General features: G+C 43.2%; 1 protein-coding gene across 1 annotated transcript in view; it reads right to left on the bottom strand.

Annotated features, from left to right (window-relative positions):
- Positions 1-297: 297 nt before the first annotated feature.
- MAP2K5 (mitogen-activated protein kinase kinase 5) overlaps positions 298-27,489 on the bottom strand; it is a 406,422-nt gene continuing 379,230 nt past the window's right edge. Inside the window, exon 22 of the mRNA XM_030189796.1 lies at positions 298-2,245. Coding sequence (XP_030045656.1) covers positions 2,141-2,245 — 105 coding nt within the window. The 3' untranslated portion in view covers positions 298-2,140. The remainder of the gene's footprint in view (positions 2,246-27,489) is intronic.

Raw genomic sequence — 27,489 nt, 5'->3', positions numbered from 1 at the left:
ATCTTTTTATTTCTCACTATTACTGAGATAATAATGTAACTATTATATTGTTCCACCCCCCCCCCCTAGAAATAGCTGGCAGAATCTTTTGTAATCTCCACTAAACCACATGGGTCACTTGCAGAATATAAACTATGTATAGCCTAAGAAGCAGGTTAGTTTGTGTGTTTCATTTCCCTAGAAACCAGACCTGTCTGCAGCCCTTGAGGAGTCCTATGGGTGCAGATCTCAGTGGGGGAAGCTCAGATTGCAGTTTGCTGGGGATTACACGAGACCCAGATTAAGTTTGCAATGCTGTTAAGATTCAATACACTTTATTTTTATGTGCCAAACTTTTGTAGGACACACATAAGAATAAACCATAAAATTGCATACATAAAAAATATCAGTTTAAACTCACTGGGTTAAGTTTCTTGTCTTGTGTCAGAATGTTGGTATATTTTGCAGCTGCCCCAGGAAGTTCTCCTTTGGTCCTTGGCTAGTAAAAACCTTGCCTATGTTCCTTTGACCTGCTGCTAAGGCTCACATGCATGCAATTAACACGTGGAAGATATGAGACCCCACATGCTGTTGGGTCTGACCCTGAGCAATGGCAGCTTTAGTAAGAAACACACACACACTTGTTCTGAAAGTGACCGTCTTGCTAGCATTTTGGTTCTTTTTGTTTTGCTTTATAGATTACCCCAACCCTTCTCAAATAAGGACTCACTGGAACGGAAAAATCCCCAGCAATGGTGACCAAAGGTCAGAACATGGCTGTTAGTGAAAGTACTTATAGTCCCAGCTAATATGACCAACTGTGACAAAGATGAAGCATGTTCTGCCCTCCGTCTGGTCAGGAACAGTCAAGTGCAACAGGCCAGTAAGTTCCAACTGTCTGTCTTCTCATGACGTAGCAAGAGTAATGCTCTGATGCACTGTAACCAAATGATGAGTGTACTGATTGGAGGGGCATCAATGACCCTTTCATCATAACCTTTGATGGCGTTAACGTTTAGATTAAAGGCATTTGATTGGTTCCTGAGAGACCAATAACAGGCTCTGACATCGGTTCCAGCAATGCAGCAGGTTGTGTATCACTGGCGGATACGAACAGGCGCATTCAATAAGGTACAACAATATAAAAACTTTTTTGTAAAGAGAATTCAAACCTTGGTTTCACTTGATCATCATTTAGTCTTTGGGTCAATAGATGGCGTCTATTTACCTCACCCAAAACTCAGTTAGAAACTGCTTTACTAGTGGCAAGAAGGTGGGTTTTATAGACAAGGGGATGGGAGGTGATTGAGGTTTATTGATAGTTCTGGTGCCTCAGAGCTCAAGGCAGGCTGGGAAGAGACTGTCCGAGTGAAATCTCGCAGCTGGGAGTCTGAGATGTGTAATCATGAAAGGATGGATATGGAGGGAGGGGAGAGGCATGGGGGCGAGGATTTGTAATCGGATGCATCTGCATGGGACACCTATTCCAATGTTAGCTCTGGCTTAAGCTACTTTACAGCAGGACACAGTAATCTAGAGATGGGCCGTGAGCTTTCACTCAGGGTGGATGTGGAATAGATACACAATCGTATCGGTTTTGCCATGTACGTTACTGTAGTAGCTCCGAGTCAGGGGAAGGATACAAATGTGCCTGAGAAATAAACAGCAGATTAAGGACAAGCAAGTTAATCCTTCCACAAAACTGCAAGACTGGGGGGAGGAGAGACAGCTCTTCAGTGCACCTTGACTTACCCCTCAGATTACTATCTGCAAAATTCACCAGGATGGTGACTCTCAGGACAAAGTTCAAAACTTCCCAGAAGTTTCACATTGAAATTCAGGGTCTGAGCAAATCTTCAGCCACAAGGCTCAGAAACGTCCTGGAAGTTAAAGAGTTGTGGGATGCTCCATACAAGGACACAGTAGCTTTCCATGAATACCCACTACAGACTGTGACCAGAGAAGAGTCCAAGGTCTTTAATTACTGTTCAGTTTATTGCAGTTGATTACTGATGTACACAAAACTTTGGCAAGAAGTCAGCTGGCACCAGCACCTTCGTTTAAAAGCAGATAGCCAGAAGAGCTGGGAGAATTGTGCAGAGCATTTCGTTTTCAGTGCTTTTCAAAGTCTTTCAGTTCTTCTCGTTGGGTGCCTGGGTGCTCAGGAAGGTCCCTGCTGAGATCGCCGCTCCTCCAGCATTCTGCAAACCCACATGGATACCACCTCGGCATTGCCATCATTGTACTGCTTGATAAAGGGGTGACCCTGAGAAAGCAACGAGCAACAGAAGGATCAATACAGACATCTACAAATGGTTTTTCCAACTGTGGAGGGAAGATAAATGAGACAGGTTAGAAACAAATTTGGAAAACTCTTTAGAATGAAATTGTGTTTGTCCAGTTGCCTTACGTCCCCAGAACTCTCATATACCCAAACAAGCACAGATGAAGAAAGACACTGGGAGAGGAATTCAACATTTATTAATTAATTTGGCTAAAACTCTTATATCTTAAAATTTTTCCTGTCGCCAGTGACTCTGGAAAAGCACCACTGAAGCCTAACATCAAGATAAAGAATCATGCCAACCACAGACTGAGGGGAAAGGACAAGGCAGACAAAGAAGCACGGCCCGGCATTAAATATCCAGCAACACAAAGCTGACCGCTGCTGGCTGAATATTGGCCAGTGCGTGCTCACTTACACACCATTAAAGAAAGTCAAGCAAAAGTTATCAAGAATTCTGGCCCTTGTGCAGTTCAACAGCAAATAAATTCACTAATGCCAAGGGATGCTCCGCCAGCCCTCTGCTAGGTTTTCCAAAACATACGGCAAAGATCTGCCACAGTCAAAGATTCCAATTCTACAAGGTAATGTTGAAGAAAATGTAATGTATAGAAGCTTGGCCAACTAAACTCTTCCAATGAAACCCAGGGGATGGAGAAAGAGAAGATATACACTTTATTCCATGACTTGAAGCAGCACCGTGTACATCCTATCGTGTGATGTCCATTTCAGCACTTTTGGCCCCCTTTAGCACTTGATGCTCCGCCCACCTTCTTCTAGCACTATCCTAAGTTCCCCTCCATAAATACAGGAAACTACATCACTTGTCCCATCACCTTTATCTAGACACTATTTGATGGGATGGAAAATCTTTCACTGGTCAAAGCTTAATGTATGTTTTCCCATTCCAAATGACTTCTTTTTATTGTCTTGTATCTTTTGAAATATCAACTGCTATAATTGGGTTCTATAATACAAATACAGGTCACTGCTTCTAATGTTGTATCATTTATTTATGGTCATCTTTATATATCACAACCATATTCATATATCTTTTATATACTTTTAAGCATATATGTCTGTATTATTTGCAATGATTACATATTATCTTTAATGTTAAGTTCTGTTTACATTTTAGGCTCCTTGTTTTTTAATATATAATTTTTATTCTGTATACCATATTTACATATTTTTTTAAATTTTTTTGTCATTTTATTGTATTAATTTTGCTATCAAGTTCATATTATTGTGTGCACATATGTTTACTTGTTTTATCTGTAATTTTTAGACTCCTGAGGCAGGTACTATTGCCGAAACACAGTGTCGAGTCATTTTACCAAACCGTGCGCCGCAGTGAACTCTCAGGGGTGCCACGGCAAATCTTGACCTCCCTCCTGTCGCCCACAATCCAGCATTGCTCCCTACTTTCCCATCCTGTGGGTTCGGAATCTGCCGCTTCCTGCTTTTTCCCTTGCTGCCGCTGCAATGCTTGCAGCTTACATTTTCGGGTCGTCCGCAATTCACACAAGCACTGCATGGACTTCCCTCTGCTGCGTCCGGCCCTCACAACAGGAAGCTGAATCAAAGAGGGCTGGACATGGCAGACTATGAAGACCCGGAGTGCCTGCCTGTGTGAATTGCGGACGGCCCAGAAATGTAAGCTGGAAGCACTGCAGCGGCGGCGGGGAAAGGAGAAGAACGCGGCAGTGATCCTGGACCTGCAGGAAGGAAGGTAGAAAGTGATGCTGGATTTGGGGAAAGCAGAGGTGTGCTGGATTTATGGGACCCTCAGACACTGAACTGAAAAAGTTTGGGAACCCCTGCTATAACAGAAAAGCAATGTCTGAATTTTTGTGGTCCATCACAGAGAAGTACTGGTTCTCGTCATGTAGAGAGTGATCGAATCCGCAGCTGAAATTAAGCCACACATTTTTCCCCCTCCCGACAAAAAGCAGGCTGCACGACACCCCTCCCCACCCCCAACAGAATGCTCCACACTCTGCCCCCTGCTCCCCCCCTTCCCACCATCTCTAGGCCTCTCTTAAAAGCCCTGGTGATCTAGTGGCTTTATCAAAGCAAGAGTGATCCCCAGTTGCTCCTGCTGACTCCTCAGTCAAAATGGCTGCTGCGGGAACTGTAGACTAATATGGGAGGTTACAGCAGTCATTTTGAGAGTGGAGTGAGCATGAGCAGGAGCGACTGGGGGATCGTTTGTAGCTAAGCCCGCTCTTAATCTCAAAATGGCTGCTGTGAGAGGTCCTAGCACCAATTTTCACTGTGGAGCAGGCATGGCCAAGAGCAACTTGAGATTGTTCCTACCCTTGACAAGGCCAACAAGGCTTCTAAGGTAGCCATGGGGATTTTTGGTTTCAGCTAAAAATGCACTGGCATTTTCAGCCGAAACCAAAACATGGCTGAATCCGGATTCTGGGCCAGTTTTGGCACCAAAGCCAAAACTGAAATTCAGTCTGCCTTTAGTTGTTTAGTGGCTGGCTGCACCCTGCTGGTCCGTCTCAGAGAAACACTGGCTCTGGTTGTGCCTTGTGGGCTCGTCACAGAGAAGCGCTATGGCTGTGCTTGGGAACCAGTCTGCTTTGAGGCTGCCGTAGAATAAATTGGTAAAATGCTGATGGATGTGCTTGATAATTTTTTGATGAGAGGTGGTGGACAGTGGGGTTGCAATAGGGGCGAATAAACACAATTAAAAGACTAGGCACAAACAATAAAGGAGAATTGCAGGACTGATCCATATTCATTAAGAAAGTCAGTGTACCTGGGAAGTGCAGGTAGTACTGGCTGATCTTGTTTTGGGGTAAATACCCTGCTGTATTGGGAAAGGTCAGAAAGGAAAGGTCTGGGGAAATGAGTTGAAAAGATGGGCTGGGGGCGTGACAAAGTGTGTAATTTTCAATGTCAACTCCTGAAGTGAGATAAACAATGACAAAGCAGGCTTTTTAAATGAACTTGTCACTTCTGGTTTCTCTGATAAAGGACAAAGCTTGCCTCCTCCCTTGTGGCATGGTGGGATCTTGCAATATAGGTTAACTCCTTGCAAGGTCAGTATCAGAAGCAAATACAGAGAAAAGCTAAGCTCTTGGCATGAGAAAAGACTTGAGCTGTTTTACTCCTTTGGGATCTTGCCAGGTACTTGTGACCTGGATTGGTCACTGTTGGAAACAGGATACTGGGCTTGATGGACCTTCGGTCCAGTGGCATGGCCCAGGCCCACCCACTTTGGGTTCAGGCCCAGTAGCGGCATACCTATGATGTGGCTGGCAGGGATCCCCAAGCCCCACCAGCCAAAAACTCCCAACAAGTGTCCCTCCTGCATACCTTGTAAGTAGCAGATCTTCGCCTGCAGTGAGCAGTGACGTACATACTGCTCGCACCGGCCCCACAGCCTTCCCTCTGATGTATTTCTGCCTAGACGGAAACAGGAAGTTGCATCAGAGGGAAGGCTGTGGGGCCAACATGAGCGGTGTGTATTAGTTGCTGCTGGTGAAAATCTGCTATTTAAAAGGTATACGGGAGAGGGGGGATGTTTGAGAGACCATATGGCATGCAGGCGAGAGAAGGAGAGACCAAATCACCTGTGGGACGGGGCAAGGTTCTTCTGCCCACCCATCTTGGGCCCAGGCCCACCCAAAATTGGGTGTCTGGCTACGCCCCTGCTTCGGTCTGTCCCAGAATGGCAATGCTTATGTTCTCTCCCATTTCTTTCTTTGTTATTTTCTCTTACAAGATCTTTCTCCAATTCTTATCCTGCCTTCACTTGTCAGAACCATCATTTTTGGCCTTTTCCCTTATTCCAACCAAAGTAGACCTCATCAGGGAAGTATCACATATTGCCTCACTTCGTCCAACTCAGTTCTAATTAGGAAGACTTAATGAGTGCTCTTTCTCCATAACAAGTCATTTTTCATGTTTTTAGGTCAAGGTTCTAATTTAGGACAGGTTTCCCCATCAGAATCGAGTTTGTAAATTTGGCCCACATCGTTCAGTGCCAGGACGCGGCTTTCTCAGTAGTGCTATGGTGAATGAGGAGCAAGAAGTAAGCACTGCTGATCTTAACTCTGGTTTAGAACAAATGTCATGTTGGCCTTTTGATAATGAATTCACTCTTAATGCTAAGAAATACGTTGCAATGTGGATCTCTGGAAGGAATATTGCCTTAAACAACGTTATTACAGGTTCAGGATCAGCTAAAGAGTTGGGGTAGTTATTGATAAGACAGGGATTAGATAGGGAGAGTGGTCAGGTCCTGATTTTCTCAGGTGAGGCTCTCATCATCTCAAATCAAGAATCACCATAAAGACTTCTTCATGTATACATCCAATACTTAAATCCATTATTTAAAACCACAAAACTTTATTTTCTTACTCAATATATAAAAAAACAAATGTTTTCCATCCCATCCATTAATGTTCAAAAAGATTTTTACAATCACCAAACCCTCAGATTGCACGAAAAACATGATTGTTCAGTATTCTAATTATAATACCCTATTACAGGATCCAATCTAATCATTGAGGAAATAAAGAGGGGCACAATCGAATGGCACCGGCCATCTATATGGGCGGCCATCTCTAAGGCCGGCGCCGTAAAGAGGTCTCACAAACCGTATTATCGAAACAAGATGGCCGGTCATCTTTTGTTTCGATAATACGGCTGGGGCCGGCCAAATGTCAGAGATGGCCGGGTTTGAGATGGCTGGCATCAGTTTTCGCCGATAATGGAAACCGATGCCGGTCATCTCAAACCCGGCCAAATTCAAGGCATTTGGTCGTAGGAGGTGCCAGCATTTGTAGTGCACTGCTCCCCCTCACATGCCAGGACACCAACCGGGCACCCAAGGGGGCACTGCAGTGCACTTCAAAAATTGCTCCCAGGTGCATACCTACCTTACCTTGTGTGATGAGCCCCCCAACCCCCCCCCCCCCCCAAAACCCACTCCCCACAACTGTACACCATTACCATAGCCCTTATGGGTGAAGGGGGGCACCTACATGTGGGTACAGTGGGTTTTCGGGGGGGGGGGGAGTTGGAGGGCTCCGATTTACCACCACAAGTGTAACAGGTGGGGGGGATGGGCCTGGGTCCACCTGCCTGAAGTGCACTGCACCCACTAAAAACTGCTCCAGAGACCTGCATACTGCTGTCAGGGAGCTTGGTATGACATTCCAGGCTGGCAAAAAAATAATTTTTAATTTTTTTTTTTGGGTGGGAGGGGGTTGGTGACCCCTGGGGGAGTAAGGGGAGGTGATCCCCGATTCCCTCCGGTAGTCCTCTGGTCATTTGGGGCAATTTTTGGAGGCTTGGTCCTAAAAATAAATGGCCCAAGTGAAGCCAGCCAAATGCTCATCAGAGCCGGCCTTCTATTTTCCATTATCGGCCATCTCTTAACCACGCCCCCGTCCTGCCTTTGGTACAATGCCGACATGCCCCCTTGAACTTTCGCCGGCTCTGCGAAAGAAAGCAGCTGAAGCCGGCCAAAATCGGCTTTCGATTATACCGACTTGGCCGGGTTTAGAAGATGGCCGGCCTTCTCGTTCGAAAATAAGCAGGAATGCCAACTATCTTGCAGGTAAGGAATAGAAAAGGATAGTATTACTACTACTACTACTTCACATTTCTAAAGCGCTACTAGGGTTACGCAGCGCTGTACAATTTAACAAAGAGAGACAGTCCCTGCTCAAAGAGCTTACAATCTAGAAGACAAGTGAACGGTCAGTCCGATAGGGGCAGTCAAATTGGGGCAGTCTGGATTTACTGAACGGTAAGAGTTAGGTGCCGAATGCAGCATTGAAGAGGTAGGTTTTAAGCAAAGACTTGAAGACGGGCAGGGAGGGGGCTTGGCGTAAGGGCTCAGGAAGGTTGTTCCAAGCATAGGGTGAGGCGAGGCAGAATGAGCAGAGCCTGGAGTTGGCGGTGGTGGAGAAGGGTACTGAGAGGAGGGATTTATCCTGTGAACGGAGGTTACGGGCGGGAACGTAAGGGGAGATGAGGGTAGAAAGGTAGTGAGGGGCAGCAGACTGAGTGCATTTGTAGGTAAGAAGGAGAAGCTTGAATTGAATGCGGTATCTGATCGGAAGCCAGTGAAGTGACTTGAGGAGAGGGGTGTGATATGAGTTTATCAGTTCTGGCGGAATATAAGACACGCGGTAGAGTTCTGAACAGATTGAATGGGGGGATAGATGGCTAAGTGGGAGATCCCACAAAGAGGAAGACAACAACAATATTGGAAAAAGCTAAAAGGAACAGGGAAAGTAGTCAGGAAAACAAAGATGCAAATGGAAGAACAAGTAGCCAATATGGTAAAATGAGGGGATAAGACTTTTTAGAGGAATGTTGATGCAGCCAGTGAGTAAAACAAGGGCTCTTATCAGAAGATGTTAAAGATCCAGAGTGAGTGGAAAAAGGATCCATTATAAAAGTGAATGTGGAATTACAAAACAGATAATGAGATCTGTTGATTCATGACATTTTGGGGGCATTTACTAGCATCTACATTTAGGACTGAATTCCATAACTGACACTGAAAAAGCGGCACCAGCTAAAGCGCTATTCTAGGAGTGGAGGAGTAGCGTAGTGGCTAGTGCAGCGGACTCTGATTCTGGGGAACTGGGTTCAATTCCCACTGCAGCTCCTTGTGACTCTGGACAAGTCACTTAACCCTCCATTGCCCTTGGTACAAAATAAGTACCTGAATATATGTAAACCGCTTTGAATGTAGTTGCAAAAACCACAGAAAGGTGGCATGTCAAGTCCCAGGTCCCTTTCCCTATTTGAGATTCTACATGGAATGTTGCTACTATTTGAGATTCTGTTGTTACTATTGAGATTCTGTTGCTACTATTTGAGATTCTACATGGAATGTTAATGTTGCTATTCCACTAGCAACATTCCATGTAGAAGCCTGCCCTTGCAGATCAGCAACGCGGCCGCATTGGTGATCTGCAAGCTCCTTTTGACTCTGGGCCCTGGAACAAAATAAGTACCTCAATATATGTAAACTGCTTTGAATGTAGTTGCAAAAACCTCAGAAAGGCGGCATGTCAAGCCCCAGTTCCCTTTCTATAAATGGTGCTCAAAGTTAGGCACCGTTTGTGCTGGGAACCGCACCTATCTTTAGGCGCGATGACTTATACCAACGTCAAGTTGGTATAGACCCTAGAATAAACCCTCGCAGATCCCCTTCCTCTACAACCGTATGCATAAATTACACGAACACCCCTGATCTGCCCATGAACTTCCCATGGCCATGTCTCGTTTTTGGAGCTGTGCAAACAATTTACACACAGATCCGGGTACATAAATATATGCTTGTAAATTTTAATTGATGCCAATTAGCACCGATAATTGATTGTTAGGCCCAATTATCATTGTTAATTGGCACAAGTTTTGGCGCCATTTATCGAATTTGGGGATTACTGTTTATATTCTGTGGACTACATTTCTCTATGTGATACTTTGGTAAATAATGAAGTTTGCGCACCAGCCCGGTACCATTTGGATCAGTGGATGTGGTGATGTTTTTACATATTTTTAAAACATAGTAGATGACAACAGAGAAAGACCTGTACGGTCCATGCAGTCTGCCCAACAAGATAAACTCATATGTGCTACTTTTTGTGTATACCCTACTTTGATTTGTACCTATGTTCTTCAGGGCAGAAACCGTATAAGTCTGCCCAGCACTATCCCCGCCTCCCAACCACCAGCCCCGCCTCCCACCACTGGCTCTGGCACAGACCGTATAAGTCTGCCCAGCACTATCCCCGCCTCCCAACCACCAGCCCCGCCTCCCTCCACTGGCTCTGGCACAGACCGTATAAGTCTGCCCAGCACTATCCCCGCCTCCCAACCACCAGCCCCGCCTCCCACCACTGGCTCTGGCACAGACCGTATAAGTCTGCCCAGCACTAGCCCTGCCTCCCAACCACCAGCCCTGCCTCCCACCACTGGCTCTGGCACAGACCGTATAAGTCTGCCCAGCACTAGCCCCGTCTCCCAACCACCAGCCCCGCCTCCCACCACCGGCACTGCCAAGATTTTGTAATATTATTGCCTTGTCCTCATTGCACAGTAGAGAGGAATTTCATAGATACATCAATCAGATCAGTGCTTTTGGGATGTTCAGGTATTTAAATGTCCCATCTCTCTGCAAGGGTACACATGCTTAGATCTTTAAGTCTATTCCCATATGCTTTATGATGACAACTGTTAATCATTTTAGTAGCCATGGGTTGAACTTCCTGGCATTTGTAAGATAAAGCATAGGGCATTAATTATTTCAGATCACAGTGGAGATCTGCAGCTGCTGAGGGCCACTGACTATACCGTCCACTTGACAAAAGGACCAGTGAGGGCACTGGTTCAACCGAATTACTCTACATAAGCTTTATGGAAATCTCATCCCGTCTGCCTGTGGTCTAAGGGCGGAGGGCCTGCTCTGTCTGTAGCAGTTTGCTGACTTTTTCTGGGATAGAAGAAGCTAATGCACACTTTCCCCTCCCCATCTCTGTAACATTTTATTGTATTGGTTTTATTGTGTGTGTTTTAACTGTCCTGCACTTCCAGCATTTATTGAGAAGGTATGCTATAAATAAACTGTTATTAGATTGACTTTTATCGTTGTTCACATTTATTTACGACGCACAGGACCAAGCAGAAGAAAGGTCTACTCATCCAAAACAACGAACTGACTGCTCACTGGACCCACCTTCAGGGTGGCACCTCCCAAAGCAATACTAAATAAATGGGGTTTCAATAGTACCTTGAATTTTGGCCAAGAGAGTTGGGAATTTCATTTATTTATTTGTTGCATTTGGATCCCACATTTTCCCAGGCTCAATGTGGCTTACATTATGCCGTAGTGGCGAACGCCATTATCGGAATGAGAAATACAGAGTGGTATTGCATTAAAGTTCATAAGTGACAGAGTGCTTGAAGCAGTCGGGTATAGAGAGTTCATTTACGGAATGAGAAATTCTGGGGATATTTTTATTTATTTAATTTGTGACACATATCTACATTGAACTCAAGACTTTTTGGGATAATGTGGCTCACAATATAGATTGAATGGATTTAGAATAAAAAATTACATTGGTCATAATATGTTGGATTGAGTAAAAAGGAATAACAGATTAATACAAGGGTTACAATAATGTAGAATTTGATAAAGACATAATACAAGCAGAAGATAAGGCTGTCGACCAGTTACTTAGATCAAAAGACTTAGGGGGTCTTTTCCTAAGGTGTGGTAGCGTTTTTAGCTCAAGCTAAAAATCAGCAGGCGCTAAATGCCGAGACGCCCATTATATTCCTATGGGTGTCTCGGCATTTAGCGCACTTCAGTAAAAGACCCCCTTAGACTAATGTGAAGAAATTTGAAATGAAATTTGTAAAGAGATGAGTTTTTAACTTCTTTCAAAATCGCATATAATTAGAATAGGATCTAAAAGATTTAGGGAGAAAGTTCCAACATTTAATTCCAATATAGGAGAAATCTGAGGAAAGTACTGATTTGTAGAAGACATTTTAAAAATTCGGCAGGCCGAGTGTGAGGAACCTCTGGATCCAAGGAAGGCATTATATTCCTAATCCTCTCTGTCTCCTTCACCTTAAATATATATTTCTCTTCCGGAATTGGTGATCACCATTACGGAACAATGTAAGCCACACTGAGCCTGCAAATAGGCGGGAAAATGTGGGATACAAATGCTACAAATAAATAAATAAATTATGTGAAGGTAGTTCAATTAAATGGTGCATATAATCTGCATATTAGTTGGAAGATAAAGGTACATATCTTAAACATAATCCTCACTTTAATAGGGGAGCCAATGCAATCTCATCAGCAGAGGGGAGATGCCTTCAATATGTGGAACTTTATAAATAAATCATGCAGCTGTATTTTGAGCAGGTCCTTGAAACCCGAATAAACTGCATTTCAGTAATCCAACTGGGAGAGAACTAAGGATTGAACAAGGAGTCTGAGGATACCAGATGGGAAGTAAGGCCTGATGAGTTTAAGCTTCCAGAGGGTCGAGGATTGCTCAAATGTAAGCTGTTGATCAATAGCTACACCTTGAATCTTTAGATTTGAGAGTGCCAGCAAGGGATTTTCTGAGCACAGCACCCCTTGGCTGAACCACATGGAAGCAGCTTTGTCTACTCCCCACAGTTTAAGACAATGGATTGTTGGGAGCATGGGGGTCTCATTTCATCTTCTTCTGGCCCAAATATGACAGCTTTAGTGAGTTCAGAGACTAAAAAAATTAAGGGCCCGATATTCAGCTGGCAGCAATCATGGCTTTGCTGACCGCTGCTGGCGCTGAACTTGGGACAGTCAATGCTGGCTAACATGTAACCCGGCTATGGGTTACCGCATAACGCTAGGACTGACTTTTATGCAATCCTACTTATGCGGTTAACCTGGCCAGTTAAGTTCTGAATAGCGGTATTTAACCGGTCAAGTGCTGACTCCAACCCTAGAATGCCCCCAATACAGCCGGTTTGGAGTTCAACGCTAACTGGTTATTTTCAGCAGCATTAACCTGTTAATTGCCGCTGAAAATTAGCGGTTAGTCCTGAACAGGTGATTTAACCACTCAGAAGGCAGTGAAATCAACTCCTAAGTAAATAGGTCAGAGGAGAGGACACTGATATTTTCACAGCTTATCAACAATAAATCATTCACTTTGGACCCCAAATCATCTTCCTGCACCAGCAAGGGATAGATTCTATATATCATGTCTAAAAAGATTATGCCCAAGCGTATTCTATAAACTGCGCCTAAATTTAGAAGCAGTTTACAGACTACACCTAAATCTTGGTGTAGTTTATAGAATTACGCCCAACATCCATTTTCTGCAACTATATTTAGTCAGGGCCATTTATGCCAAGGAAAACCTGGCGTAAAACCTGCTGCCTAAATTACGTGTGGAATGGGCATATTCTATAACACTGTGCATAAGTTCTTGGAAAGCTCACAACTCACCCATGGCGTGTCTTCAAATTCACGCGCATTTACTTTAGAGAATACGCTTAGATGTTTGTGCATGTAAAATTCTAATTAAATCCAATTAGTGTCAATAATTGCTTGTTAAGTTCAATTAGCAGAGCTGACTGGCTTGTTAAGCTAATTAAGTTGCAAGTGCAAATCCAGAATGAAATCAGATTTCCATGAGCAAAGTCATGTCGCAGTATTCAGAATCCGGGAGCATAGTGCTAACGCTGCCTTTAACTGCAGGTGAATAACAGAAATCCATTCGAACCTGAACCAGGTACATCAGACAAGACTTGATAGCTGCATTGTGACTCTCTAGACTTTTTGTATTGTATGCTCATTTTTGCAGGAAAAGGGGTGGGTGGCAATGACATTTTACATGGCAGATAAAGATCTACAGTAAGCCACACATGCATCCCAGTTCGTTAGGAGATAGTAGCATGGCAGTCAGATAGACAGGAAGGGAAAGGGAAAGGGGACTTGATATACCGCCTTTCTGTGGTATTTTGCAACTACATTCAAAGCGGTTTACATATATTCAGGTACTTATTTTGTACCAGGGGCAATGGAGGGTTAAGTGACTTGCCCAGAGTCACAAGGAGCTGCAGTGGGAATCGAACTCAGTTCCCCAGGATCAAAGTCCACTGCACTAACCACTAGGCTACTCCTCCACTCATTCCACCAATAAGAGCCAACCTCATCAGTGATGTCACAATGGCTTAAAGTCCATTGCACTAACCACTAGGCTACTCCTCCACTCATTCCACCAATAAGAGCCAACCTCATCAGTGATGTCACAATGGCTTGATTGCCCAATACTTGGCTCATTTCTGATATTGTGATGTCATAAGGGAAAGGGGGATGGGACTTGGGACCTTTCTGAGGTTTTTGCAACTACATTCAAAGCGGTTTACATATATTCAGGTACTTATTTTGTACCAGGGGCAATGGAGGGTTAAGTGACTTGCCCAGAGTCACAAGGAGACACAGTGGGAATTGAACCCAGTTCCTCAGGATCAAAGTCCACTGCACTAACCACTAGGCTACTCCTCCACTCATTCCACCAATAAGAGCCAACCTCATCAGTGATGTCACAATGGCTTGATTGCCCGATACTTGGCTCACTTCTGATACTGTGATGTCATAAGGGAAAGGGGGAAAGGAAAGGGGGAACTGGGACTTGATATACTGCCTTTCTGAGGTTTTTGCAACTACATTCAAAGCGGTTTACATATATACAGGTACTTATTTTGTACCTGGGGCAATGGAGGGTTAAGTGACTTGCCCAGAGTCACAAGGAGCTGCAGTGGGAATTGGACCCAGTTCCCCAGGATCAAAGTCCACTGCACTAACCACTAGGCTACTCCTCCACTCCTCCTTTAGCCAACCTTCACGGGATGGCTAAAGGAGCCTACTTCAGGCATAAAAACCCTGCTCATTCCCTCTGGCATGCACTACTGTTCTCCTGGGTATAATAATATGCACAGAGAAGCTGACAGGCAGCATGATTGAACTGCTTCATGATCAGCCACTCAGCCCTCCTCCAGCCAGAGAAATATCAGTGAAAACTGCAAGGCTTTTGCCCTTCTTCCATTCCTAACTAGCTTGACATCCTAGTGTCTGCCAGCAGCAGAGAGGACTACCGAGTAATAATTTCTTTATTTAAATTTAATCACTTCACATAGGTAATAACAATGAGTTTCTCTTACACAACCAGCAGGGGTCACTGTCAGCAAGTGTGATGCTACATCATCTTCCCACTTCTCTCTTTCTCAGCCTTAATTGGCCATTGAAATACAATAGGGGAAAGGATTATACCAAACCAATCCACTTATTCTAGCACTGGGCTGAACAGGGAAAGCTTGCCGTTGTGAAGACCATGAATGTTGGTCTGTAGCTCTCCCGCAGTCCAAGCGTCCAAGAACCTGACTCTCCCGCATGGAAATCTCTCACAGACATTAGGGATTCTTCCAAAAGTGTAAATACAGGCTGATGCCATGGCTTGGGTGCAAAAGACTGCCGAAAATGTCAGGCCTCAGGGAGGGAAGGAGGGTGCCTGCTGTTACTGCAGTGACCTCTTCCAGTTGTCTTCAGAGGGCCAGTGAGGGTTTCTCATTTTCCCTAATGGGTAGTAATTATATAAGAAATCAGGACAAACACCAGAGATTTAAAAAAAAAAAAAAATCATCTAAATGTAACACAAAGGAATTAAAACTAGTTTGTCCAAAACTGTCAACTGATCCTCCCACTGATTTCACCAAGAGACCAACAGCATGCTCCTTAGGCGGCATTTCAAACACAGATTATTAGTGTGTGATATGAGAAGTATTTTTACGGTATGATATAATGCAGTGGGACCTTGGGCAGTCTGTGGAAAGACCTTACACTCAGAAGTGCAATGAACCCATAGTGCAAAGAACATTAACGGCCACATTACCCTATCATTAATGGCACATTAGGGCTGGGGGCGCTCCATCAGGATAGCACAGAGCAAACACTGCAGTGTCTTAGAACAAATGGAAAAAAAATCACTATTCTGCCTGGCTCCAGACGGCTTTGCAGGGAATTCAAGCCTTGCTTAGTATGCTGCAGGTTTTACATAGTCCGAAAATCTATTTACTACTGTTTATAAGAAAAAAGGATTTAACCATAGGGATTTCTACCTTTCAAAATAAATGATACTACCCACAATGCGTCGGCTCATCACAGCACTAGCCCAAAGCAAGAAATAATAATAATAATGCTAATAATTTCCATTTATAGAATGGTTTTCACATGTTTTACAAGCCGAGCACTCCAGGCTCTCATGCACACAAGACTCTATTAATAGAAACTTCTCATTATATTAACGTCGAGAGAGATGTGACCACTCTGAAACACAGGCAAAGGGGGGAACTCAAAAACGGGCACACGGCCCTTTATACAATAAGCAGGTAGCGCTAATTCCTGCGCTTAACTCTGGACGCTAGACTTACGCCTGCTGAAACCTAGTGTAGATTCTGCTGCGCTGACCCAGTATTCTATAATGACACGCGTCATTTTTCAGAATTGCCTCCGATACGCCTGTGCCCCTCCCATTACATTACGTACTTACCTTTTATATTCCGCTTCAAAGTGGATTACAAAAGCAAGAGCCAGACCAGTTGTCCAGGAATTACAATTATCAAGAATTATTACAGACCTAAACATAAACCCGAATTACGTGTTCTGATGTAAAACAAATTCCTCCAATAATCTGGTTTTGATAGCTATCCAAAGATCTTATAACAGCAGGAAGTGAATTTCAAGCCTTACGCTGCTTGCTAAGAAAAGACAGGGGAAAAAGGTTTCGTGGACCTACTATCTCTAGGATTTGCAAAAAGTCAAGATAGTACAATTACGACAGGGCATATTTCTTATTAAAACAAGAGAAACAAATTAACCTAGCGATGTAACGGGGTACAGTTCCCTGAAACATTCTAAAAATCAAACTAAAATTTATACACAATTCAGGCTTCAGCAGGGAACCAATGCAGCTCAACAAACAGTGGAGTTACCCTGTTATATTTATGACGGGCAAATATTAAGTGGGCTGCCATGTTCTGTACTGTTTGTAGTCTTTTCCAAGGAATTTTGGTATATCCCAGCTATACAATATTACAATAATCCAATTTGGATTGTGTAACTAATCTAAACTTGCCCTTTTGGGAAATGTGCGATGGAAGCCAGGTGTCTCCCTTGCCTCATAGAATAGCGCGCAGTCAGATGCGCACGCAAATAGCAATGACTGTTCATTAACATCACTCATTAGTTGTTTGCACTCAATTATCGATCGTTAAGAGCTCGTTAACCAATTAATTTGCATGCACATCTCAGATACTTAGTTTTCCCTCAGTTAAACAAGTTAAATGACGACCTATGTTTGACTCTTCTAGATATTATCCAGCTTATTTTCGAAAGAGATCGCCGGCCATCTTCTGACACAAATCGGGAGAGAGCCGGCTATCTCCTGAAGCCTGCCAAATCGGTATAATCGAAAGCCGATTTTGGCCAGCTCCAACAGCTTTCCATCGCTGGGACGGCCAAAGTTCCAGGGGGCGTGTCGGAAGGGTAGCGAAGACGGGACGGGGGCATGCTGGGGCATGCTTAAGAGATGGGTGCCCTCGGCTAATAATGGAAAAAAGAAGGGCGTTGTCCCTGGCGAGAATTTGGCCCACTTTATTTGGTCCCTTTTTTTTCAGGTCCAAGTCCCAAAACAGTGCCCGAACTGACCAGATGACTACCGGAGGGAATCGGGGATCACCTCCCCTGACTCCCCCAGTGGTCACTAACCCCGTCCCACCCTCAAAAAAACAACTTTAAAAACTTTTTTTGCCAGCCTCTATGCCAGCCTCAAATGTCATATTCAGGTCCATCACAGCACTATACAGGTCCCTTCAAAACCCACCCGAAACTCACTGTACCCACATGTAGGTGCCCCCCTTCACCCCTTAGGGCTATGGTAGTGGTGTATAGTTGTGGGGAGTGGGTTTTGAGGGGGGGGGGGGGCTCAGCACCCAAGGTAAGGGAGCTATTTTTATTTATTTTTTAGAAGTGCCCCCTAGGGTGCCCGGTTGGTGTCCTGGCATGTGAGGGGGACCAGTGCACTACGAATCCTGGCCCCTCCCATGACCAAATGCCTTGGATTTGGCTGGGTTTGAGATCACAGGCCTCGGTTTCCATTTATGGGCGAAAACCGAGGCTGGCCATCTCAAACCCGGCCATCTCTGACATTTGGGCATCCCCAACTGTATTATCAAATTGAAAGATGGCCGGCCATCTCGTTTCGAAAATACGGTCGGCCCCACCCCTTCGTGGCGCTGTCCTTGGAGATGGGCACCCTTAGAGATGGGCGCTCCCGATCGAAAATGCCCCTCTATATCAGTGTCAATGTGGAATTCGTTGCCAATATGGATTCATTAATGAACATTCTTTTAATGTAGTTATAAAATAATATAAAGTTTTTTTTTTGTAAATTCCTGGATTTCTTAAATCTCTGATCTGCATTGAACTATTTTTTGGTATTGCGGAATAGAAGAACTGCGTAGCACAGCACAGCTGCGCACCCAAATGAGGACGCCATATGTAGAATCTGGGGGAAAGTGATTTGTTCGAGATCGCACAGAATGTCAGTTGAAAAGCTGGCATGAGACCTGGAGAAAAGGCAGATCATGACTCCCCGAGGTCACGGAGAGAGCCAGGGGCAAAGCTGGTTCATCTATTAAGCTGTACACTTTGCGTAATGAAACTATTTGTCCTAACTTATCACCTGACTTGAAAAGAAAACAAGAACTGCCATCGATGGTCCATCACAACCAGTTTCATGTTTCCAAATACTTGGCAGGATCCCAAGAAGTAGATAGATTCCATGCTGCTTTCCCCTACAGATAATCAGGACTTCCCTCCAGTCTGCCTTAGGTTTATGGACTTTTCCTCCGGGAACTTGTCCTAACCTATTTTATTTTTAAAACCAAGCTACACTAACTGCTTTTTGTTAAACTTCATTCTTCTAACAGAATTTAAAACATTACATGAAGAAACTCTTGCTACAGAAATTAGGATAATACTTAAGAAACATATTAATACATAGAATAAAGAACAAATGAAAAAAATATCCATTAAAATCCCCAATATCAGGGGTCCTACAGCATATAAGGCCTCTTTCACAAAGCCGCAATACCGATTCTCAGCGCGGCAAATGCGAGGAAGCCAATTTAGTTCCTATGGGTTTCCTCTCATTTGCCACGCAGGAATCGCTAGTGCGGCTTTGTAAAAGAAGCCCATAATGAGATACCCCCAAAGGAAAATATTACAATTAAAATAGGCCTTAGATGCTACCCTTAACAAATACCCAAAAAATACTCCAGTCCCCTCATAGAAAGCATTATCCCAAAACAACTGGAAATCGTTTATCAAGAAATATTTTAAACTAGTTAGGGTCATAGAAAATATAGGACAGATTTTATATTTTAAGTATATACTTAGCAGGAAAACGTAAAAACAATTCACCCTTCGCTTGAATAATACATGAGCGTAGAGCCTGAAAAAGCTTATGCCTTTCTCGAGTCTCCCTGCACACGAATGGAAAACACCAAAGTTTTTGACCCATAAAAAATTTATCAGAATTCTTGAAAAACAATCAAAGAATTAAGTTCTTATCTAATTTGAACACAAATGATACCATCAGAGTGGACGTATCTACCAATTCCAAAGATGTCTCCAGGATATCTGTTACATTCAGATTATCTGATGAGACTTGTTCCAGGCCCTCTGTTCGAACAGGATTAGACATCTCTATCCTTTGTCTCATGATATTAATAGGTGGAAAAGAGACTTGTGGAATCTTTAATACCTCCAACAGATATCAGCTGATCGTGGGAACGTTCAGTAACCTGAAGTTGCAAGATCTCAATGAATTCTCCATTTGTTCCAGTTTACATTTGAACTTCTTCAATAACTTTCCCTTGAAGATGTTTCTTGAGATTCTACTCTAATGTTTGCAATCTCTCAGAGCTAATTTTCCCAAAAGCTTCTTCACTTATAACCTGAGTTGTTACATCTACAAGGTTCTGCTCTAAACTGTCAAGTCTGTTATTTACAGTTTTATCAAGTTTGGTGATAGCTTCCCATGTAGAAAGAAGTAATATCTGTAGGCGCCTACCCAGCTGAATAAGGAACCATGTCCTTCAACATATCAGGCCTCCATGTACCAGAGCTGCTTAAGTGTTCGTTGTACTCTTTCCAGAAACAACACAAGGGGCACTGCTGGATTTAGAGTGTCTGCGAGTTTCAGGCACTGCTAAGCTGCTCACCAGAACTCATTGGAGCAGACTCTATGCTGGCTCCCTCTTCTATCAGCCAACTAACTGTAAACGACTGTGGAGGCGTACAGGCAGGTGGGCTGAGCGATACGCTCTCCTCAAGGTGTGTCGGCTCTCCCAGTGCCAGCTTGCCAGTGAGCAATTCTCCAGAAGCTCCACATAAAGTAATAATGCCAAACTGCAGAAACAAAGATTGAGCCATAGTCAGGGTACTCGGTACATGTACCTTCAATCTTTCCCCTTCGCTTAGGCATATTGAAAGGCACAGAGGAAAAGATAAGAGGCGTTTTTCCTGCAGCGCAAACTCAGAGCAGCCAGACTACCTTGCACTTCCGTCGGCCATCTTGGGCCCTCTACATTAACTGCTTTTACCACATCCTCTGACAAGAAATTCCAGAGCTTAATTATGTGTTGAGTGAAGACATATTTTTTCCAATTTGTTTTAATGTATTACTATGTAACTTCATGGAGTGCCCCCTCGTCTTTGTACTTTTTGAAAAAGTAAATTTATTCGTGTTTACCTATTCCACTACACTCATGATTGTATAGACCTCTATCATATCATCCCTCAGCTCTCTGTTCACTAAGATGAAGAGCCCTAACCTCTAGCTTTCCCTCATAGGGAGTCATTTCATCCCCTTTATCATTTTGGTTTCCCTTCTCTGAACCTTTTTCTAATTGATGCAACAACCAGAATTGAAACAATACTTAAGGTGCAACAGAGGGCCATTCTCTATTTTATTCTCCATTCCTTTCCTAATAATTCCATTGTTTTTTGTGGCTGCTTTTCCACACTGAGCAGAGGATTTCAACGTGTTGTCCAATCCTTTTCCCGGGTAATGTGGAACCTAGTGTCAGGTAGCAATAGTTTGAGTTATTCTTTCCTATGTGCGACAGTTTGCACTTGTCCACTGTCATCTGGATCCTCAGTGTTACAAAGTCCTCCTACGATTTCTCACAATCTGCCTATAATTCAACAACTTTGAACAATGTGTACATTTGATTACTTCACTCATTGTTTCATTTCTAGATCATTTATGAATGTGTTAAAAAGTTGCAGACCCGGTACAGATTTCTGGGGTACTCCACTACTCCTGTCTTTTCCTTTAACCAATTCCTAATCCACAATAGGAAACAGCCTCCAATCCCATGGAATTTTAATTTCCTCAGGAGTATCTTATGAAGTACTTATCTCTTTCTTAACTATCCAACGAACTTGCCTTGAGTTTAACTAACCATCAAATTATTCCAACTGACTGTACCATCTTGTTCCCGTCATATATCTGCTCTTGGTCCCTCAGCTATATGGTAAGCAGTATTGTAGAAAATCTTTAGCATCATATTTATGTTAGTTGAATGTTCTAATACTTATTAGGTGTATCATTAGTACTATGATAACATAATATTATATCTCTGGTATTTGAATGCCAGTGCTGTAAAATGTGTATATTTTTGATACTTTTTTCAAGTTTACCTCATTTATTGTATTTTGTGTTTATTCTTGGTTATTTTACTATTGTTATGCTGTTAATAAAATTGTGTTTTAAGTTAAACTGTACCTGCTGTACACTGCCTTGGGTGAATCTCTTCATAAAAGCGGTTAATAAACCCCAATAAAGAAATAAAATGAATAGAGCCTCATTCAAAAGAGAATGCAGAGGTGGGAATTGAGATGTCAGGCCACGTTCAGTTCTGGTGGTATTTCAGAGAAGCATCTGTGGTTTGTAGAGTCTTCTGTAAAATATCTGCTGGACTGCCTGTGTATTAGCTGGTCCATTTACAAAGATAAACGTTGAAGAAATGAACAGTATGAACCCAGCAGCTTCCAAAGATTAGGGGACACTCAATGAAATGACATGGAAATACATTTAAAAAAAAACAGGAGGAAACTCGTTGCCGGAGGATGTAGTAACAGTGGTTAGCATATCTGGGTTTAAAAAAAGGTTTGGACAAGTTCCTGGAGGAAAGGTCCATAGTCTGCTATTGAGATGGACATGGAGGAAGCCACTGCTTGCCCTGGGATTGGTAGCCTGAAATGTTGCTACTAATTGGGTTTCTGCCAGACCTGGATTAGCCACTGTTGGAAGACAGTTTGTTCTGTTTTTAAGAATTTTGAAAGCCGGTTGTTCAAGCAGCCCCCCCCCCCCCCCCCCACCAAGTGGCTACTTCAACAACCGGCTCCCAAAATTTGGGCTTGGCCCCCTCTTGAACTCCCTTTTACTTTGCTGATCCCTGCTGTTGCTCCCTGCTGCTTGATTCCAGGTCTGAGCATGTGTGAGAAATCCCAGCATGCTGCTCAGAGCCAGAAACAAGCAACAGGGAGCAGTGATGGTCTATTTATTTGGTTGGTAGGGCTCAGCATCCCCGCCACCAAAGGTATGCCTAGCATGTTTGGGTGTGTGTGTGGGGGGGGGGGGGGGGGAGAGAGGAATGCGTTGCCCTCCAAGTCCACCCCTGGGCCCCCCCCACCAAATTGCAGGGCTGGCTATGCTCGGATAGACAGCCCGTCGTTAAAAATATATCAGCACACCACTGGCTAGATGGACCATTGGTCTGAGCCAATATGGCTATTTGTATATTGGCAATTTTCTCACTTGCATGTGTATAGCTGTCCTATTTTATAAAACATACAAAAGAAAAAGGTAAATATTGATTATTTAAATCTACTAAAATTCTCTATGTATGGTTTTTACATGAATAGGTCTGTCCTAGAAGTTTTGTTAAATTTGCCCCTGGTGCAGGCATTTTAGGTGCTAAAACATGTCAGTCGTACGACAAGTGAACAATTTGATCTACACTTGAATGAAAGTTGCTCCCATCTACAGTCACTGGTTGCCATTTCACAAACATACGTGTGTACGTGACCCCAGTTAGTAGCAATACCTCCATTTCGACGTGTTTTCATTCTGGCAATGGACATAAACCACATGGGATTCAGGAAAATGACTCCTTTAACCCCTCGTGTAATACGCTGGCTGAAACCAGCACTTTAAAAAAAAAAAAAACCCATGTGGGCCTTGAAGAGGTGCAAATGACCTGTACAAATGTTTCCGACATACATGCATTCTCTTTGTGAAATGGAGAATATGTTTCTAGATTGTTGTCCCTCCTGCCCATACCTTTTGAAATGTCTACGTGCCGTGGAGCTTTTCTAAAATAATGGCCATAACGTTTCTGGATTTCCAGAGAACAACTGGCTCCCTTTTACCCACAGGTTTTACCCATTTGCGACACAACGTAACCAAAGACCGTAATGGACATATCCCAACTCTTCCTCTCCCCCCCCCCCCCCCAAGTTCTCCCCAACTGTCTCTTCCACACATGCACCTCATTTTACCATAATATCACCTTGATATTGTTCACACCTTGTATTTGCTCACACCGGAATCGGTTAACACTGTTTACGGTACTCTGTAAGCCACATTGAGCCTGCAAAGTGGTGGGAAAATGTGGGATACAAATGCAACAAATAAATAAATAAAGTTTATTCCTCCCTTGAAACAGAGTGGTGGAGTAAGACTTGCCTTGGCTAAATCGATGTTGGACTTGTCCCATTAAACCACGGCTATCTATATCTTCAATAATTTTATGATTTTGCCTGGAACTGACATCAGGCTCACTGGTCAGTAGTTGCCCCAGTCACGCCTGGAACCCTTAAAAAAAACTGACAGCTTCCGCTGTCACCACTTAACAAACTACAGATTGGTTCAGCAAGAAGTGTGGAATGCTGAATTTTGGAATTCCCTTCTATACCTTGTAATTAAAAGGCTGATTACTAATTGCTTGAAATATATGACAGAGAACGGTGTTAAAACCTCCAGTTAGGTCAACAAGTGATTTTGACGCACCACTTAAAAACTCTCGCTGCAATCTTGCAAACATTAATCAGTGGCCCACTTCACTGTTTTGATATCCACCTGACTGCAATATTAAACTAAAACTCGCTGCCCCAGGGAAATCCTAATTGTTTCGAGGCTTTGATAGACTTTTAATCTAAGATTAATTTATGCAATTTTAAATAACTCTTTTTATGATTAATAAGCTTGAAAATTAAAAGGAGTCTAAAGCAATTATACTGAGCATTTGGTCATAACCTCATTAAGAGGATGTGGTGAAGGAGCTTAGCATAGGGATGCTTCAAAGACTACAGCTTTTTAAGGTTATTCTCAGACAGTTCTTGGCGTTATAAAGATCCACTCTAGAGAGGTCAGTGTTAACCTGACGGCTAGCTAGATTACCATAGTAATGATTTTCTCACAGTAGTGATGGAAAGGACCGGAAGACAGAAAACACTGACAAATGAGCTACTTTTCAAAGAAGGCCCAGCTCTGGAGCCGTACTTCCATTATCCACAGGCAGCTTAACCTTCAAGCGTTTGCTGCCCAGCTCCAACAAGAAAAGAGAAAGTATGAAGATTTGCAAAAGGCCGTAAGACATGGAATCATATTATGCATAGCACAAATGTATTTGCGCTTCTCTCTATGAAGTAACATAGTAACATATAGTAACATAGTAGATGACGGCAGAAAAAGACCTGCACGGTCCATCCAGTCTGCCCAACAAGATAACTCATATGTGCTAATTTTGTGTATACCCTACTTTGATTTGTACCTGTGTTCTTCAGGGCACAGACCATATAAGTCTGCCCAGCACTATCCCCGCCTCCCTACCACCAGCCCCTCCTCCCAACCACCGGCTCTGGCACAGATCATACAAGTCTGTCCAGCACTATCCCTGCCTCCCAACCACCAGCCCCGCTGCCCACCACCAGCTCTGGCACAGACCGTATAAGTCTGCCCAGCACTATCCCCGCTGCCCACCACCAGCTCTGGCACAGATCGTACAAGTCTGCCCAGCACTATCCCCGCCTCCCACCACCGGCTCTGGCACAGACCGTATAAGTCTGTCCAGCACTATCCCCGCCTCCAAGTGCAGTAGTACACAACCAGAAACGTTTACATATGGGAGTTTCAAACGTATGAGTAATGGCAAATATCCTTCATAGGCTGGAGTTACCAAGCAGCTGTACATATTATTCAGTAAGATGGCTTCCTGGCACAAAGTCAGAGCAAGTGAGCAGCCAGACCTTCCAGTCGCACAGACTACATTGCAATGGAATGCAGATAAGAAACACATTGGCCCATTCCGATTTTTCCACTTTCTGTAGATAACCATACAAATTCCTATATGCAATCCAATGACTTTTCAACCCTTTTCTTACCACTACCCTTCCTATCAATCCCAAGCATGCCCACATTCTGTTACACCGTTGGCTTCCACAATCTCCACACATAGGCCGATTCAGGTCCTGATATCTTCAAAATTGATTCCTACAAGACTGACAATTAATTCAATACCCAGGCACCCTTCAAGTTTTGTATTAATCCTCACAGCCACTAAAACTGGTGAGAATGTTGTCCCATGTTCACTGAAGTTTGGGTTTTAGCCTTCCCAGCCTTCTGGAAGCCCAATGCAGCTTTACCAGTAGTGTAGTCAGTGAAAAACTAGAACCGTCAAGAGAAATTAATCAATAAGAACATAAGTGTTGCCAAACTGGGACAGACCAAAGGTCCATTAAGCCCAGCATTCTGTTTCTAACAGTGGCCAATCCAGGTCACAAGTACATAGCAAGATCCCAAAACAGTAAAACAGATTTTACACTGCTTATCCTAGAAAGAGGCAGTGGATTTTCCCAAGTCCATCTTAATAATGGCTTATGGACTTTTTTTTTTAGAAAATTATTCAAACCTTTTTAAAGCTAGCTGCTTTTAAAACATTGTCTAGCAAGAAATTCCAGAGTTTAGTTACCCGTTGATTGAAGAAATATTTTCTCTGGTTTGTTTTAATATTACTGCTTAGTAGCTTAATTGTGTGCCCCCTAGTCCTAGAATTTTTGGAAAGCATAAACAACTTGCCTCTACCTGCTCCACTCCACTCAGTATTTTATAGACCTCTATTATATTTCCTCTCAGCCGTCTAAGCTGAAGAGCTCTAACCGCTTTAAACTTTCCTCATAGGGAGGCTGTCCCATCCCCTTTATCATTTTCATCGCACTTCTCTATACTTTTTCTATTCTACTATATCTTTTTTGAGATGCAGTGACCAGAATTGCACACAGTATTCGAAGTTCAATCGCACCATGGAGCTATACAAAGGCATTATAATGTCCTTTCCTAATAATTCTTAACATTCTATTTGCTTTCTTTGCCGCCGCACACTGATATGGTTTCAACGTATCATCAACAATGACGCCTAGATCCCTTTCCTGGTTGGTGACTCCTAATGTGGAACCTTGAATTATGTAGCTATAATTTGGGTTCCTCTTTCTCACATGCATCACTTTGCACTTGCTCACATTAAATTTGGATGCCCAGTCGAATCTGGGCTTAGTTTTCAAGCGATCCAAAATATGCAAATTCACTGAATCTAAAGAATATCCATTCTGGGTGTCAGGCCCGTCATTGTCAGGAGCTACAGTACTGAGATTCAGAGGCAAGGCCATCCCATAAGCTCCAGTTTAATCTACAAATGACAGGAAGCAAATAAAACTCTACATCTAGTATATCAAAAAGAACTGAAGTCAGAATATAGTTCAGCAAAACCAAGTTACTTATCTGTAGCAAGTGTTTCCCATGAGTAAGGAACCACATTTTGGTTTAGAAACCTGAGACACCTGGGCTGGGCGGGGTCTTCCCATGGTAATTTTCCACCATAAAAAATATAATCTACTAAGAATAAATATTTTATTTCTTTTATATCTTAAAAGTACTTTCTTTAAATTGCTTAACACAAAATATTTAGGGTCCCACATAAAAGAGATTTAATTATGCCAAATCAGATTTTTAAAAATCCAGCAGTTCAGCATGCAACATTATGTGAGACATAGGTTCATGTTTTGAATCTTTGACTGGGTCTGATGAGTTATCTGTCAGACAATAAAAATATGCAACCGTTGCTGTGTCTCACTTGGTTTTATGCTCAGCATCTCTCTCTCTCTCTCTCTCTGGTCTCAAGTGTTCCTTTTGTTTCTCTCTCTGGTGTCTTCATTGTTTTTCTTTTCAGCTTCAGTGCTCTCTCTTGTCTCTCTCCTTCACCAGTGGATATCTGAATAATTTTCCTTCTCTATGTACACTTCTACCCCTTTTTCTTAATGCTTTTCCCTTTTTCTATCCTTCCTGTTCTTTTTCCCATTCCTTTTCTCTATTTTTCATCTTCTTTCTCCAGCATTTTATTCCCACATTTTCTCCATTCCTTCTACAGATACTCTAACTCCCCTCTAAAAACCTCCTCCACAGCAGCCCAGCATCTCCACCTTTCTTTCTTCACTCCACTTTCCTTGTGGTCCAGCATCTCCACCTTTGGTTTCTCTACCCTTC

This window comes from Microcaecilia unicolor, chromosome 1 (genome assembly GCF_901765095.1).
Source record: "Microcaecilia unicolor chromosome 1, aMicUni1.1, whole genome shotgun sequence".
Taxonomy (NCBI): Eukaryota; Metazoa; Chordata; class Amphibia; order Gymnophiona; family Siphonopidae; genus Microcaecilia; species Microcaecilia unicolor.
This window is presented reverse-complemented; position numbering and strand designations above follow the sequence as displayed.